This window comes from Chrysemys picta, chromosome 9 (assembly GCF_011386835.1).
Source record: "Chrysemys picta bellii isolate R12L10 chromosome 9, ASM1138683v2, whole genome shotgun sequence".
Taxonomy (NCBI): domain Eukaryota; kingdom Metazoa; phylum Chordata; order Testudines; family Emydidae; genus Chrysemys; species Chrysemys picta.
Genome location: NC_088799.1, coordinates 10411159 through 10426442, shown reverse-complemented (window position 1 = coordinate 10426442; position 15284 = coordinate 10411159). Strand labels below are relative to the sequence as shown.

Below are 15284 nucleotides of genomic sequence, written 5' to 3'. Positions count from 1 at the left end.
CCTGGGCAGGCAGGGCACTTGGCAGCATGGCACCGGGCTCCTTCACCATGCTGCAGAACAGACGATGCTTGCACCTGCTCTCAGCAGTGTCCACAGCACCTCTCCCCCATTCACCTCCCCTGCCTACAGCTGGCTCCTCTCCCCTCCCCATAGAATCATAGATTATAGGACTGGAAGGGACCTCGAGAGGTCATCGAGTCCAGTCCCCTGCCCGCATGGCAGGACCAAATACTGTCTAGACCATCCCTGATAGACATTTATCTAACCTACTCTTAAATATCTCCAGAGACGGAGATTCCACAACCTCCCTAGGCAATTTATTCCAGTGTTTAACCACCCTGACAGTTAGGAACTTTTTCCTAATGTCCAACCTAGACCTCCCTTGCTGCAGGTTAAACCCATTGTTTCTGGTTCTATCCTTAGAGGCTAAGGTGAACAAGTTCTCTCCCTCCTCCTCATGACACCCTTTTAGATACCTGTAAACTGCTATCATGTCCCCTCTCAGTCTTCTCTTCTCCAAACTAAACAAACCCAGTTCTTTCAGCCTTCCTTCATAGGTCATGTTCTCAAGACCTTTAATCATTCTTGTTGCTCTTCTTTGGACCCTTTCCAATTTCTCCACATCTTTTTTAAAATGCGGCGCCCAGAACTGGACACAATACTCCAGCTGAGGCCTAACCAGAGCAGAGTAGAGCGGAAGAATGACTTCTCGTGTCTTGCTCACAACACACCTGTTAATGCATCCCAGAATCATGTTTGCTTTTTTTGCAACAGCATCACACTGTTGACTCATATTTAGCTTGTGGTCCACTATAACCCCTAGATCCCTTTCTGCCGTACTCCTTCCTAGACAGTCTTTTCCCATTCTGTATGTGTGAAATTGATTTTTCCTTCCTAAGTGGAGCACTTTGCATTTGTCTTTGTTAAACTTCATCCTTAGCACACAGCTGGCTCTAGCCCTCAGTATTACAATACAATACAATATTTTTTGCATTAATGTAATGCATATTCTGAATTTCTAAAATATACAGCTTTGAAAATCTGAAATTACACTTGTTTTCATTGCTGGAAAACGCTGGCTCTAGTTATAAGGAATAGTCAGCATGGATTTGTCAAGAACAGATCTTGCCCAACCAACTTAATTTCCTTCTTTGATAGGATTGCTCACCTAGTAGGTGGGGGAAAGCAGGAGACGTGATATGCCTGGATTTTAGTAAGGCTTCTGACACAGTTCCACGTGATTCTTATAAGCAAATTAGGGAAATGTGATTGAAATTACTATACGATGGATGCATAACTAGGTGAAAGACCATACTCAATGAGTAGTGATCAATGGTTTGCTGTCTGATTGGGAGGGCGTATCTAGTGGAGTCCACAGGGGTCAGTCCTGGGTCCAGTACCATTCAGTATTTTCATTAATGACTTGGATAATGGAGTGGAGAGTATGTTTAAAAATTTTTCAGATGACACCAAGCTGGAAGGACTTGAAGGCACTTTGGAGGACAGGTTTAAAATTCAAAATGACCTTGAGAAATTGGAGAATTGGTTTGAATTCAACAAGATGAAATTCAGTAAAGACAAGTGCAGAGTACTTCACTTAGGAAGGAACAATCAAATGCACAAATCATAATGGGGAATAACTTTCTTGTGGTAAAGGAATCTGGGTGTTATAGTGGATTACAGACTGAATATGAGTCAACAATATGATGCAGCTGCAAAAAAGGCTAATATTTTAGGTGTATTAACAGGATGTTGTATGTAAAACACAAGAGATAGTTGTCCTGCTCTACTCAGTACTTGTGAGGCCCCAGCTGGAGCACTGGGTCGGATTCTGAGCACCACAATTTAAGAAAGATGTGGACAAATTGAAAAGATCTCAGAGGAGAGCAATAAAAATGATAAAAAGTTTTGAAAACCTGACCTATCAGGAAAGGTTAAAAAAACGGGGCATGTTTAGTCTTGAGAAAAGAAGACTTAAGGAGGACCTGATAACAGTCTTCAACTATGTTGAGGGCTGTTATAAAGAGGATCAATTGTTCTGCATGTGCACTGAAGATAGGACAAGAAGTAATGGTCTTAATCTGCAGCAAGAGAGATTTAGGTTAGAAATTAGGTAAAACTTTTTAACTATAAGGTAGTTAAGCCTTGAAATAGGCTTCCAAGGGTGGTCATGGTGTGCCCATGTTTGGAAGCTTTTAAAAACAAGTTGGACAAACACCTGGTAGGGATGGTCTAAGTTTACTTGGTTCTGCCTCAATGCAGTGGACTGGGCTTGATGACTTCTCCAGGTCCCTTCCAGCCCTAAATTTCTATGGTTCTATGATTAGGATAATTCCTGTCTCTTAAACTATTGAAAAATAAAGGTTGGTTCCCACTTCCTCTTCAAGATAAAACACACATTTTCCTAAGGCTCCTTGTCCCAGTGTACTCCTGGACTTCAGTTTTATATTTCCTCTGATAAAAGGCATCTCATCAAGCAGAATGCTTCTAACATCATACTTTGTCACGGGTTCAGTACTAGGAGAGGAGTGCTGTCTACCGAATCATCAGTTCCAGCTACTGAAAATAATCCCGATTTTGGAAGTCAGTTATAAAGGAATTACTACTATATGTCCCAACACGGTTTATCTCATGAGATTTGACAAGATCACTGTCGAATCTCATGAGGTGGTATGACTGTAGGTCTGAAAGATCTCTGTTTCAGAAGGACTTATTTAAATTCTGGGTTGGCTCCATTATATAGGAATCTCATATTTCCTTGTTCTGATTCAGATACATTGAAATAAAGTAAGAGCAGCATGTAAAATTACAGTGCCATTGAATCCTAGCCCTGATTCAACCTCACAGTTGAACCAAATCTGGATCCAGCTGCCACCATCCATGACACATATCTGATTTGTACATTGCATTGATTCTCCCACTTGTACCTTGTGTAGTCATTTGCACCTATGTAAAGTAGGTGAAAAATGTGACATAAAGTCCAAGGTAGTGGATAATTGGGCTCATAAAGCACGACTTTTATTTTATTACTATTACTGTTTTAGTACATCTAACTTGGAAATGACAAGGAAACTATGTTAAAGAAAACTTTGAAGCATTAGTTCAAAAATAGCTATTTTCCTCCCCTCAAGGAAAAGTTATTGGAAAAAATGGAAAAGTGATTCAGGAGATTGTAGACAAGTCTGGAGTCGTCCGGGTGAGGATTGAAGGGGACAATGAAAACAAACTGCCCAGAGAAGATGTAAGTTATTTAATCTTTCCTTCAACTATTAAACTTGTATTTTTGAAAACTGCATTAATGCAATTTGTTAACAAATGATTTTGGAAGGAGCAAAGGCGATACTGTTTACTATCTGTTTAATATTAGCAAAGTATTTGTAGAAAGTTGACAAGCTGGGGAAAGGGTGAGGTACTGGATCACCCAGTGGGTTAGTTTGGGATCTCCATTTCATATATAGCCCAGGTTGTTAGTATCTGTTGGCTGTTTGGTTGCCTATGAGACATTATTTTGGTCTCAATCAGTTGCTGGTCGACTGGTATTCATATCACAAAAACGACTAGAATTGACACTAGATGGGAGGGACTCTTTTTGGCATTCCCGGAGAAAGGCCAAATAACTGGCTCTGCAGATTGAATTACCTTAAGGATGATCCTTGTAGGTTTTGGTTGCGGCACATTTGTGGGTCAGAGTAGAGGAAGATAACACCGCAGCTGCCAGTGCTGTACCTATTCTGTGGATGTACAGAGGACTTCACTCGCCAGGGCTGTCAAACCAGCACCTTTCACCAGCAATAAATTTACATTTAAACTTCAGCAAACTCAGGAAAGTTGATTAAATAATCATATTTCTCAATAACACATTCTTTGATTTGCAGTATCATTTCTCCCACAAATACCTGATCACCTGCACAACGGTCATGTAGTCGCTACACTCTTTATTCATGATAATATTTACTTTATATATAGAACTTGGATCCCTTTTAAGGTTCATCTGTGCTGAAAAGCTGGTTTAACTAGCTAGTGGAGGATTCTCCCTTTTGGGGGGAATTTGGGAATGGCATAAAATCACCACAGCTACTCCTGTGCTGGCAACTAGTGCAGTGAGCATGGCTGGAAAGTGGTATGGACTGAACATCCCCGTGCCCCAGCAGTCTGCAGCTGCTGAAATGGCCTGTTGGGGCCATAGGCAGCCAAGCATAAATTAAACCAATCCTGAAGCTTCTCTAACTTACAGTAGCCCGAGGTTCAGAGAAGTGCAGAAATGTCTGTCACTGTTGCCTCCTTCCCCTGACTGTATCTAGTATATGGTGGATACAGCCCAAGATCCAAGCTACATTGTTATGAGTGGTGTTTGTCATTTATTCACATTACTTAGGCAGATAATTTGTTCTTTTGGTGGTTTTGATACTATGTTGCTCTTTTTGAGAATGATTATAGTGTTTTGTTTCTACAGGGAATGGTCCCATTCGTATTTGTTGGCACTAAAGAAAACATTGGAAATGTCCAAGTTCTTTTAGAATACCATATTGCCTACCTGAAGGTACGTTTTTATCTTTGAATTTTGGAAATGCTTATTAGAGGAAATTATCAATTTATACTTACATTCTTGAGTAACACCTTTACTTCAGTGGGAGTAGCAGAAGTTCAGTTCCTCTCAAGATTAGCCCTACGGTTGTATGCATGGCTTCAACTTTGTTCCCTTGCACATATAATTTAAGGCCAACGTAATGCATGTGATCACAGGTTATCTAAAATACAAATAAGGTTAATAAAATAAGGCTGCAGGAGAACACCGTTGTGTACATTTGATAAAAAGTGTGTGATCTCGAAATTCATCCTATTGTCTTGCAGACATGCAAGGGAGCAGAGATAATGTGTTTTAACCTATATTTTTTGCATGTCCTAACTTAACAGTCCAACCTTAATGTTTTAACATATATTCTCCTTTCAGTGATTCTACATGTATATAATTCCATATTATGTGTGCGCATGCCCAGTGCACTCAAATTGGAGACTGCAAGCTAGCATTACTCATCAGAGCAGCACATGTGCCCTGTCCTTCATTGTGCTGTGGACCAAGGGTATAAAGAGTATAAAAGGGCAGAGTCATCCTCACGCTTCTCGGTTCCTTCTCAGTGTATGTGGCTACTAATTGGAGCTCCCCATAGTATCTGGCTCATGGGCTCTAGAGCCCTTACTTGTTTGCAAAGACAGCGTTCTTAGTAGTGATAACATCAGGTGGCTTCTGCACAGATGATCTGTAACTGGATATCGTTCTGTATCAGAGCTTGTTACAATCTGGCCAACGTCACACCTGCAGAGAGAATTCTGGTTCATTTCACCAGAGGTGAGACTACCTCTGCAGCATTTTTAAACAATATCCCAGTCATGGACCTGTGGCTGCCCTGCAGATGGACTTCGATTCACACTTTCACAAGACACTATGCCATTACAACATCTTCTAGAGCTGATGCAGACTTTGGGAAGTTTGTTCTTCAGCTCATGTTCAAATATATTCTCAATTCTCACCACCTAAGGAGTACTGCTTTGGAATCACCTAAAATGGAATATATTTGTGCACAGTCACTTGAAAGAGAAGAAACTGTTATTTAACTGTACAGTGACTGTTTTTCATCAAGATGTGTTGTGCACATATATATTCCACAACCCACATTCCTTTCCTGCTACATCAGAGTCTATCTTGATTATCACTACAAAAGTTATTTTTCTCCTGCTGACAACAGTTCATCTTAATTAATTAGCCTCTTAGAGTTGGTTGGGCAACTCCCACCTTTTCATTTTCTCTGTATGTATATATATCTCCTCACTATATGTTCCATTCTATGGCCTTGGCTACACTCGCGGATTCACAGCGCTGAAGCGCAAGTGTAGTCGCACCGCCAGCGCTGAGAGAGCTCTCTCGCAGCGCTGCAAGTACTCCACCTCTCCGAGGGGAATAGCTTGCAGCACTGCGAGCGAGCGTGCAGCGCTGCAGGCGCTGATTACACTGGCGCTTTACAGCGCTGCACTCGCTGCGCTCGGGGGGGTGTGTGTTTTTTCATACCCCTGAGCGCAGCAAGTGCAGCGCTGTGAATTGCCAGTGTAGCCAAGGCCTATGCATCCAATGAAGTGGGCTGTAGCCCACGAAAGCTTATGCTCAAATAAATTTGTTAGTCTCTAAGGTGCCACAAGTACTCCTGTTCTTTTTGCGGATACAGACTAACACAGCTGTTACTCTGAAGACATCAGGATTCCTGTTAAAAAGAACTAAGTAGGGATCAAGGTAGCCCCACCCTTTATACTTTCAATCCATGGCTTGAGCAAGTGCAACACACATGTGCCACCCTGACAGATAAGGCTAGCTAAAAGTCTCTAACTCTAGGTTTGTGCATGCCCAGTAGACTGATATGGAATATATATACGCACAACATATCTTGAAGAACAACAGTTATGGTTCAGGTAACTTGTTTTTGCATGTGATGTGCTGACTCCATCTTAACTAAGCACGAAGCATAAAAAAGGAACAAAGCATTAATTAAGCATAAGGAAAGTAAATACATTGCTACGTAAGGCTTTCTCAGGCCTTCAGACAGCTATCAAATAGATGACGTAATATTGATTGGTAATGGAAGATCTGAAAACCTGTTAAACATACTCTGCTAAAATGACACTGAGGGTTGAATTCACTTTCTAACAACACATAATAATGCTATAAAACTGGTTATGATTTTATCTCTCTGAATATAGGAAGTAGAACAGCTAAGGATGGAGAGGCTCCAGATTGATGAACAACTGCGTCAGATTGGTATGGGTTTCAGACCTTCTTCCACCAGAGGTCCTGAAAAGGAAAAGGGGTACACTACTGATGAGAGTACTCTCTCCTCAGTACAAGGGTCCAGGTCATATAGTGGAAGAGGGAGAGGTCGCAGAGGCCCCAATTATACATCTGGTTATGGTGAGTGTTTTTAAATTACAGAACAGGTATGGAAACTTCTGCCTAGGAAAATGATGTTGTGCTTTATTTTTAAATATATATTTCATTTTTAGATATGTTACTTACCACTAATGGTGCGCGTCTGTGACAGAGGTCACGGAAGTCACGAATTCCATGACTTTCCGGGACCTCAGTGACTTGTAAAGCGGCCGGTGTGACTGGGCCGGGGGCCACTTGATCTGCTTGGGCGGCCCCCCGGGTCAACCACACCGGCCGCTGCTGGGGCAGTCTCGGGCCATCGCACCCCTCCTCCAGCAGCAGCAGGAGTTTGGGTGTGGGAGGGGTCTCAGGGCTGAGGCAGGGGGTTGGGATGCAGGAGGGGGTGAGGGGTCTGGGCAGCACTTACCTTGGGGGGGCTCCCCGGAAGCAGCCAGCATGTCCAGCTCCTAGGCGGAGGCGTGGCCAGGCAGCTCTGCATGCTGCCTCCACCCGCAGGTGCCATCCCTGCAGCTCTCATTGGCTGTGGTTCTCCAATGGGAGCTGTAGGGTGGGGGCAGCGCGCAGAGTCCCCCTGGCTGCACGTCCCCTTCTTCCCCCCCCCCCCCCCCCCCCCCCTCCAAGCACACAAGTTTTAGTCAAGGGTATATAGTACAAGTCATGAACAGGTCACGGGCTGTGAATTTTTGTTTACTACCCGTGACCTGTCCATTTTTACTAAAAATACCCGTGACTAAAACATAGCCTTACTTATAGCATGGAACACAGTTGAGTGAATGCAGAGCTCAGCTAACATAGGAGGTAGAGCACATTAATTATTAACATAGCATCTCAAATGAACATGAGGCCTTATGAAAATCCCGTCTTGTTTGCATTCCTATTGAAAAGATGTTTTAAATTGGAGAAAAAATGAAATTAAATGAAAATCCAGTAACTGAACTTGGTGAGAACATGCCCTTTGACAGTAGTATAGTTATATAATACTAAGGTGTGTCAGGGAAATTGTCAGCGAAACGCAAATTAAGCAGAGAAAACCATCTAATGAGTGTCAGGTTTACATACATGTTTTCGGTTGCAACCAAAATAAAACAAATGAGCGGTCTCTGGCTGCATTTCTTTTATATCACTGCACTGATTTTAAAGACTAAAAACAATTATAAACAAGTAGCACTGTATCTCTTTAGAGTTCCCTGACTAAACTAGTCAGAAAATCCCCGTGTTCTTTTTTAAGGTTCTGAGACTATCTGGTTACTCTACGCCCTATTCCCTCTTAAGACTTCTCCCCAGTTTCCCTCAACTCAGGGCGGCATTCTTAAGAACTCTGAAACTCTAGTGCAGAACCACTGCTTGGCTTTTAACTCCCCATAAGTCTCCTCGCCTCTTTTTGGCTCAGCAGGGCTTCCCTAGGGGTCAAATTGTACCTCTTTAAGATTTCTCATGTAGTTTTACTTGGAGAGCTTACTGAATTCCCCTCATTTACTTAAAAAGAAAAATCAAACAGAACCTATTGTGAAGTACTATTGACTGAGACTTACTGCCATGTTCCAACCAAGAAGTGGTTGAATTTCAGTGCTGGGTAGATATGCCTTACATACATGGTTTAGGGAGCACTTTGGTCCTTCAGCATAAAAGATGCCACAGAACCATAAACATATGTAACGTTTGTTTGTATAGTAATTTCTGAAGTAATTCTAGGTGATATGGAAAAAAATAACGTCCAGGAAAGAGTGCCTGTAATTATTAAAAAAATATTTTATGATTGGGTTCAGATATGCCTTGTTTCTGTTTCAAAACTGGGAGAGTTTGTAATGAAGCCTTGTGGATGGGGGGAAGTGGCAGATGTGGTATATCTTTACTTTAGTAAGACTTTTGATACTATCTCACATGACCTTCTCATAAACAAGCTAGAGAAATAAAATCTAAATGGAGCTACTATAAGGTGGGTGCAAAGCTAGTTGGAAAACCGTTCCCAGAGAGTAATCATCAGTGATTCACAGTCAAGTTGGAAGGGCATATCAAATGGGGGCCCACAGGGATCAATTCTGGGTCCGATTCTATTCAGTATCTTCATAAGTTATTTAGATAACGACATAGAAAGTACATTTATAAAGTTTGCAGACGATACCAAGCTGGGAGTGATTGCAGGTAGTTTGGTGGATAGGATTAGAATTCAAAATGATCTGGACAAACTGGAGAAATGGTCTGAAGTAAATCGGATGAAATTCAATAAGGAAAAATGTAAAGTACTCCACTTAGGAAGGAACAATCAGTTGCACACATACAAAATGTATGGACTGTGGAAAGGGATCTGGGGATCTTAGTGGATTGCAAGCTAAATATAAGTGAACAGTGTAACACTGTTGCAAAAAAAGCCACCATCATTCTAGGATGTACTAGCAGGAGTGTTGTAAGCAACGCATGAGAAGTAATTATTCCGCTCTACTTTGTGCTGATTAGTTCTCCGCTGGAGTATTGTGTCCAATTCTGGATGCCACATTTCGGGAAAGATGTGGAAAAATTGGAGAGACTCCAGAGAAGAGCAATGAAAATGATTAAAGGTCTAGAAAACATGACCTATGAGGGAAGATTGAAAAAATTGGGTTTGTTTAGTCTGGAGAAGGAAGACTGGGGGTAGGGAGGGGCATAATAACAGTTTTCAAGTATATAAAAGGTTGTTACAATGAGGAGGGAGAAAATTTTGTTCTTTTAACCTCTGAGGATAGGACAAGAAGCAATGGGCTTAAATTGCAGCAGGGGTGGTTTAGGTTGGTCATTAGGAAAAACTTCCTGTCAGGGTATTTAAACACTGGAATAAATTGCCTAGGGAGGTTGTGGAATCTCTGTCACTGGAGATATTTAAAATCGGTTAGACAAACACCTGCCTGGTATGGTCTAGATAATACTTAGTGCTGCCTTGAGTGCAGGAGACTGGACTAGAAAACCTTCCAGTCCTACAATTCTGTGATTCTAATCTTATGATTAATGTTGTCATTTAAGAATTTTTCAACTACTTTTTGGAATGTTGGACCAGCAATTAGCATGATCTTTGTTTAATCCTGATGCCAGTAAGTCCAGAGTTCCCTGTGCTAAGCATTGATGATTTGTACCTACTGTCTGCACCAAAAAATATTGCTTCCATGTGCCAGAGGTTAAGCCATTTTGTACTCTTGGTGAATTGTGTACTAAACTGGAATGGGTGTTGTCTAGTTGGCAGTATCTTGATGTAGTACATAACAAACTCTTTTATCTCAGGGAGTTCAATTTTCAAGGTGTTGTACCTTCATGAGATAATCACAAGTGGCCAAAATATTTTCATCCCTGATTACTTCAGTGTCTGAGTGCTTAAAAAGGCAGGAGTTGTATTTTTAATCTAGTAGAAAATTATGGAGAGTTTGTTACCCAGAAGTATCAGATTGAGATTTATGGCTATAATTTACCACAGTAGTTAAATTGTTCAATCCAGCATTACAGTAGTTGCATGATTGAGTAGTTGCTTAGCAACTCTATAAGGTGGTAAAGTTGTCCCTGGGAATTTTTAGAGAAGTTGCCTAGAAACTGGATCATATAGCCCACATGTACGTGTATATATAGATGGAATTAATCCCTCAGTGCTTGTGTGTCCATGTGCAGAAAGACAAAATGTACATTATGCATGAATTGCACTTGTAAATGACTAAAATTGCATAATAAATTGTTGACCACATGTTTCTCATATTATTCCAAAACAAAACTAAGGGTTTTCTAGAGAGTTGCTAAATATCAATTACAACCTAAAAACCATATTTTGGTATCAGATACACGTGGATCCCCGTGGTCAGTGGGATTCCTGTGTGCATCTGAAGCTAGAATATGGCCACAAATTTCATGTCCATCTCTTTGTTTTTCTTTTTCATACTGTTAAAGGTACAAACTCTGAGCTGTCTAATCCCTCCGAAACGGAATCTGAGAGAAAAGATGAACTGAGCGATTGGTCACTGGCAGGAGAAGATGACCGGGAGAGCCGACATCAGCGGGACAGCAGAAGACGTCCTGGAGGAAGAGGACGTAGTGTTTCTGGGGGTCGTGGACGTGGTGGACCACGTGGTGGGAAGTCATCCATTAGCTCTGGTAGTGTGTTGAAATATATTTTGGGTTTAATTTTTATCGCAGACAACTGGCTGTATTTTCTCTTCTTAAATTAAGTAAATCACTATTTTAAAGTATGTGTATTTTTTTTTTTTAATATTGCAACTTTTTAAAAAAATAGCAGGCTGTATATTGCAAGCCAACTGTCAAAATTTAGATATTTACAGTTGGATCATGTCAGTCATGTCAGGATTTGCATGTTTTATACACCATGTTGTGAAAAAGTTTAAGGGCTTTGCTTTTCATCCCATCTCTCCCTAACTCCCAGTCCTCACTCTTTCACCAGCCTACACAGATAATTAGACTTGGAAGAATTTTATTTTTATTTTTTTCTAATTTTGACTGTTAATGATTTTTATTTTTAACTATGTATTTATTTTTACAGTCCCTAGAAATTAAGGGGGGTAGGTATAGGGGTAGGGTTAGGTCAGTGCCGACAGCGTGGCTGAAAGGGGCTGTCAGCCCTGACACCAGACCTGCGAGGGGCTCCCTGCATGGCCAAAGGGCCCAAGACACCAGGGCACAATGTGTAGGGGAGGTTGCAGTCCTGGCCCGGTGGAGCAGAGACCCCTTGCCAGGATTGCAAGGAGGAGGACAAGCCCCTGGCTGCAGGGCACTGCTGAACAGTTCCTGCCCATGGTGGCTCCCACACTCCTGTCTGGTGAGGAAGTGTGCAGGGCTGTGACATTGGAAGCCCCCACATGTATGTATCTGCTAACTAGGTGTAGAGGGCCATTCAGCAAATAAATGGATTTAAAACTAATCTTCTAAAAGTTTCTTTTAAATTATTACATTGAGGGTCTCTTGATAATATGCTGACGTGTTCTACTGTGCTGGGGTGCCCTAGTGAAAAAGCCCAGAGTAACTAGCATAAAACCATAACTGTTATGTATGGCAATGTTCTGCATGAATTTATACATTTTTGTATTTTAAAATGTATAATGAAATCAGTATGACCCACTATTTGTAACTGAAGTTTGTCTTAGATGGACCTTTTCCATATGATATTTAGTGCTTAAAGATCCGGACAGCAACCCTTACAGCTTACTTGATAACACAGAGTCAGACCAGACTGTGGACACTGATGCCAGTGAATCTCATCACAGTACTAACCGTCGTAGGCGGTCACGCAGGCGAAGGACTGATGAAGATGCTGTTCTGATGGATGGAATGACGGAATCTGACACTGCTTCTGTTAATGAGAATGGCTTAGGTATGTTATCAGTTGGGAAACAGAACCACAGAATGAGTTACCTCACAAAAGATTGTTCTGAATCGTCTGTGTAAGCGTAATGGAACATATGTTCATTTTTATGAGTGGAAAATCTGTTTTTGGTTAAAAAATAATTATTAATGTATTATCTAACTTTTTCTCTTTTGGTGAAAAGTGTTCCACACCCATGGAAGTACCATGAGGTTTCCTTCTCTTACTGATCTCTACTGCTATCCTATACCATGTCCATAATACTTCTGGCTAAGAGAGACTTTGTGCGCCTGCTTTGGTTCCTGTCAGTACTGCTGTTTTAATTAGTGCCTTCTGAGGCTGATTAGAGAAACAAAGCACTCATGGTTCTCCTTGGGCCAGAATCCTACTTCCTTAACCCTTGGCAACTTGAACCTCAGTTTAGGAAAGCACTTAAACACCTGTTTGTCTGTCCCCATTCAGCCTATGCTTAAGTGTTTTCCCTGAATAAGCCCCATTCACTTCATCAGTATTTGCATGAGTGCTTTCCTGAATGGGGTGCTTTCCTGATACCAGGGGCTAGTATCAGGGGGATACTAGCCCCTGAAGAATAAGAGGCTAGTATCCAGAATATAATTGTTTTCTCCCATATATCAAAAGTATAAAGTTACCCACTGAAGTTTTGTATCTGTTTTGTGGTGACATTGAGGTCAGACAAATCTTACTGCAAACGTAAGGAAAACTTAACTTTCCAATGACGTGGGGCCGATGATCAGCTTATTAGTAGACTAGTAGCAGTTTATATTTCATTTATTATATGTTCAGAAACCACATGTAGGCATTGATTCAGCAACGTAAACTTAAGTGTATGCTTAAAGGGAAGCATGTGCTTGAGTGTTTTACTGAATCTGGACCAAACTGTGAACGATCAAGTTTATAATCAATTTTGAATGCTTCCAATTCAAAATTCCATTTTCTTTCAGTATATCTTCTTTTGTCTTCCATGGTAATAAAAGCAATCTGTGCCCATCCTTAAACTGCTGAAGAAAAACAGTTTTATCATCAGAATAGTTCATGGTAAACTTTGCAATTGCAGATGATAGTGACAAAAAACCCCAGCGACGCAATCGTAGCCGCAGGCGTCGCTTCAGGGGTCAGGCAGAAGATAGACAGCCAGGTAACTCGAGTGGAGCTGTGGGTAACCTCAGATCACAAGCATGAAAGAATGTCATGTGTCTGCTGTTTATGTATATCTATAAATATATATATATATAGCTGCACTACTGTAAATAAAAATTACTTAATAACTAATAAGACTACTGTGTACAAGACAAAAAACAATTCTCACAACAGAACATATTTAATTCATAACCTGTCTAATGAAACTAACTTTTATTGTCCTTTAAAATTTAATTTTTTACTTGTAAATACAGTTTATACTTCTGATGCTGCGCTCCCATTGAAGTCAATGGCTAAACTCCCATTGATTTCAGTGGTTCAGAATCAATCTCTGTAAGAATACTGGGACACGTTCTGCACTTACACCTGTGCAACCCCCTGAAAGTGACATGACCAAATATTTTTAAATTTTTCACTATTGGCTGTTTTCATGTGAGAGGAAGATGGCTTGGAACAGCAGCGGTGGCATGGGTTAGTACTGAGGTGCATTGGCAGAACAACGTGAGGGAATTTACATGACATCTGCCTGCCCTATGCGTATATCAAGCCAATTCTATCAGTCCCTCACTTTTATGGACATAGTAATCATCCACAAATTGAAAAAAGACATTTTAAATTAAATTGCATGTTTCTGGTTTTTTGGTACTGTGGTTTGAGGCATTTCTTTTATGTGTACTAACACTTTAAATCTTAAAGGTGAATTCTCTGATTTTCAGTGTTACCTGTTCTAGAAAATGTGTGACTATAAATTCATAAGACATTTTGGTAAATTTAAAGGGATGTTTTCCAGCCTGCTATGCTCAAAATTTGACTGTTTTACTTGCATCTGTTTGCTGAAGGTCATGTAATTGTTCGTATGTGGAGGTTTTTCCTGAAAAACATCCTTCAGTGCTCTTTCAAAAAAAAAAAAAAAATCCAAACAGTCCAGTACTTTATGAGCATTCTTCAGTCCTATAATAAATAGATGTGTACTTACAAAGAAGGAAGTAGATTGGTAAGAAAATCAGTTTCAGCTTTACAAAGGGTTATTGTAAATGAGAAATATAATAAGATATTAGTTAACATTTGAAATGCCATGACAGCATTTCCCTTCAACTGAAACATGCTTTATTCAAAACTCAAAAACACCAAACTACCCCTCAATTTTGCTTTCAATCAATTTAGTTTCTCCCCATATTTCAGAAGTTGAATGAAGGCTGTGCTTTTGTGTTGCCACTGTTGTTCAGAATAAACTTTGATTATATTAGTAAATATTTATAAATTAAAATAAAAGACAGAGCAATAGCATGTTGGGTTGTGAGAGTAATAGTGAAAGATATGTAGTTTTATAATGTCCTCATGGATAATGCTCTCCTGCTAATTTTTTTTTATAAATATATAATAGGAATAAATGGAAGGAGCTTATAATGATACTGTTATGGCAGAGATGGTACTGAATCTTTTTTTTTTTTTTTCCTTTTGTAATGTGATTTTTTAAAATTCCATTAGTTTAATTGTGAGAGCATGAGAAAAGCTCACGGAATAATCAGATGTTTAAAAATCAGTATACAAAATTTGTTTTCATTTGAGACATTTAGTTGTAATGTTTCTCTTACTGTTGCACAGTTTGGATGAATATTTGTGCATACAGGACTTAAGTACATGCATAACTATTCATGTGAGTAGTTCTATTGCATGTATGTAAGTCACTCCGTGTAAAGTAGTATTTTAAAGGAGCACCTTTCCTGGTACTGAGAACTGAATTGTTCTCAAAACTAGATAACTCTTGAGCAGTTGCACCCAGTTACGAAGTGTCTAATAGTAATGGAACAGAAACCAAATTAATACATTTTGCTTTGGACCCTGATATAGGTCTTACCATTTTAT

General features: G+C 40.3%; 1 protein-coding gene across 4 annotated transcripts in view; it reads left to right on the top strand.

The window, feature by feature from the left end:
• Positions 1-15284, top strand: part of FXR1 (FMR1 autosomal homolog 1) — a 65768-nt gene that overhangs the window by 47063 nt on the left and 3421 nt on the right. The window contains exons 10-15 of one of the 4 annotated variants that reach the window (XM_005285974.4): positions 3132-3241; positions 4454-4540; positions 6748-6955; positions 10835-11038; positions 12117-12269; positions 13336-13416. In XM_005285974.4, the coding sequence (XP_005286031.1) occupies positions 3132-3241; positions 4454-4540; positions 6748-6955; positions 10835-11038; positions 12117-12269; positions 13336-13416 (843 nt within the window). Of the gene's footprint in view, positions 1-3131; positions 3242-4453; positions 4541-6747; positions 6956-10834; positions 11039-12068; positions 12270-13335; positions 13417-15284 lie in introns of all 4 variants that reach the window. The other 3 variants (XM_005285973.5, XM_005285975.5, XM_065557706.1) reach the window with 3 other exon arrangements.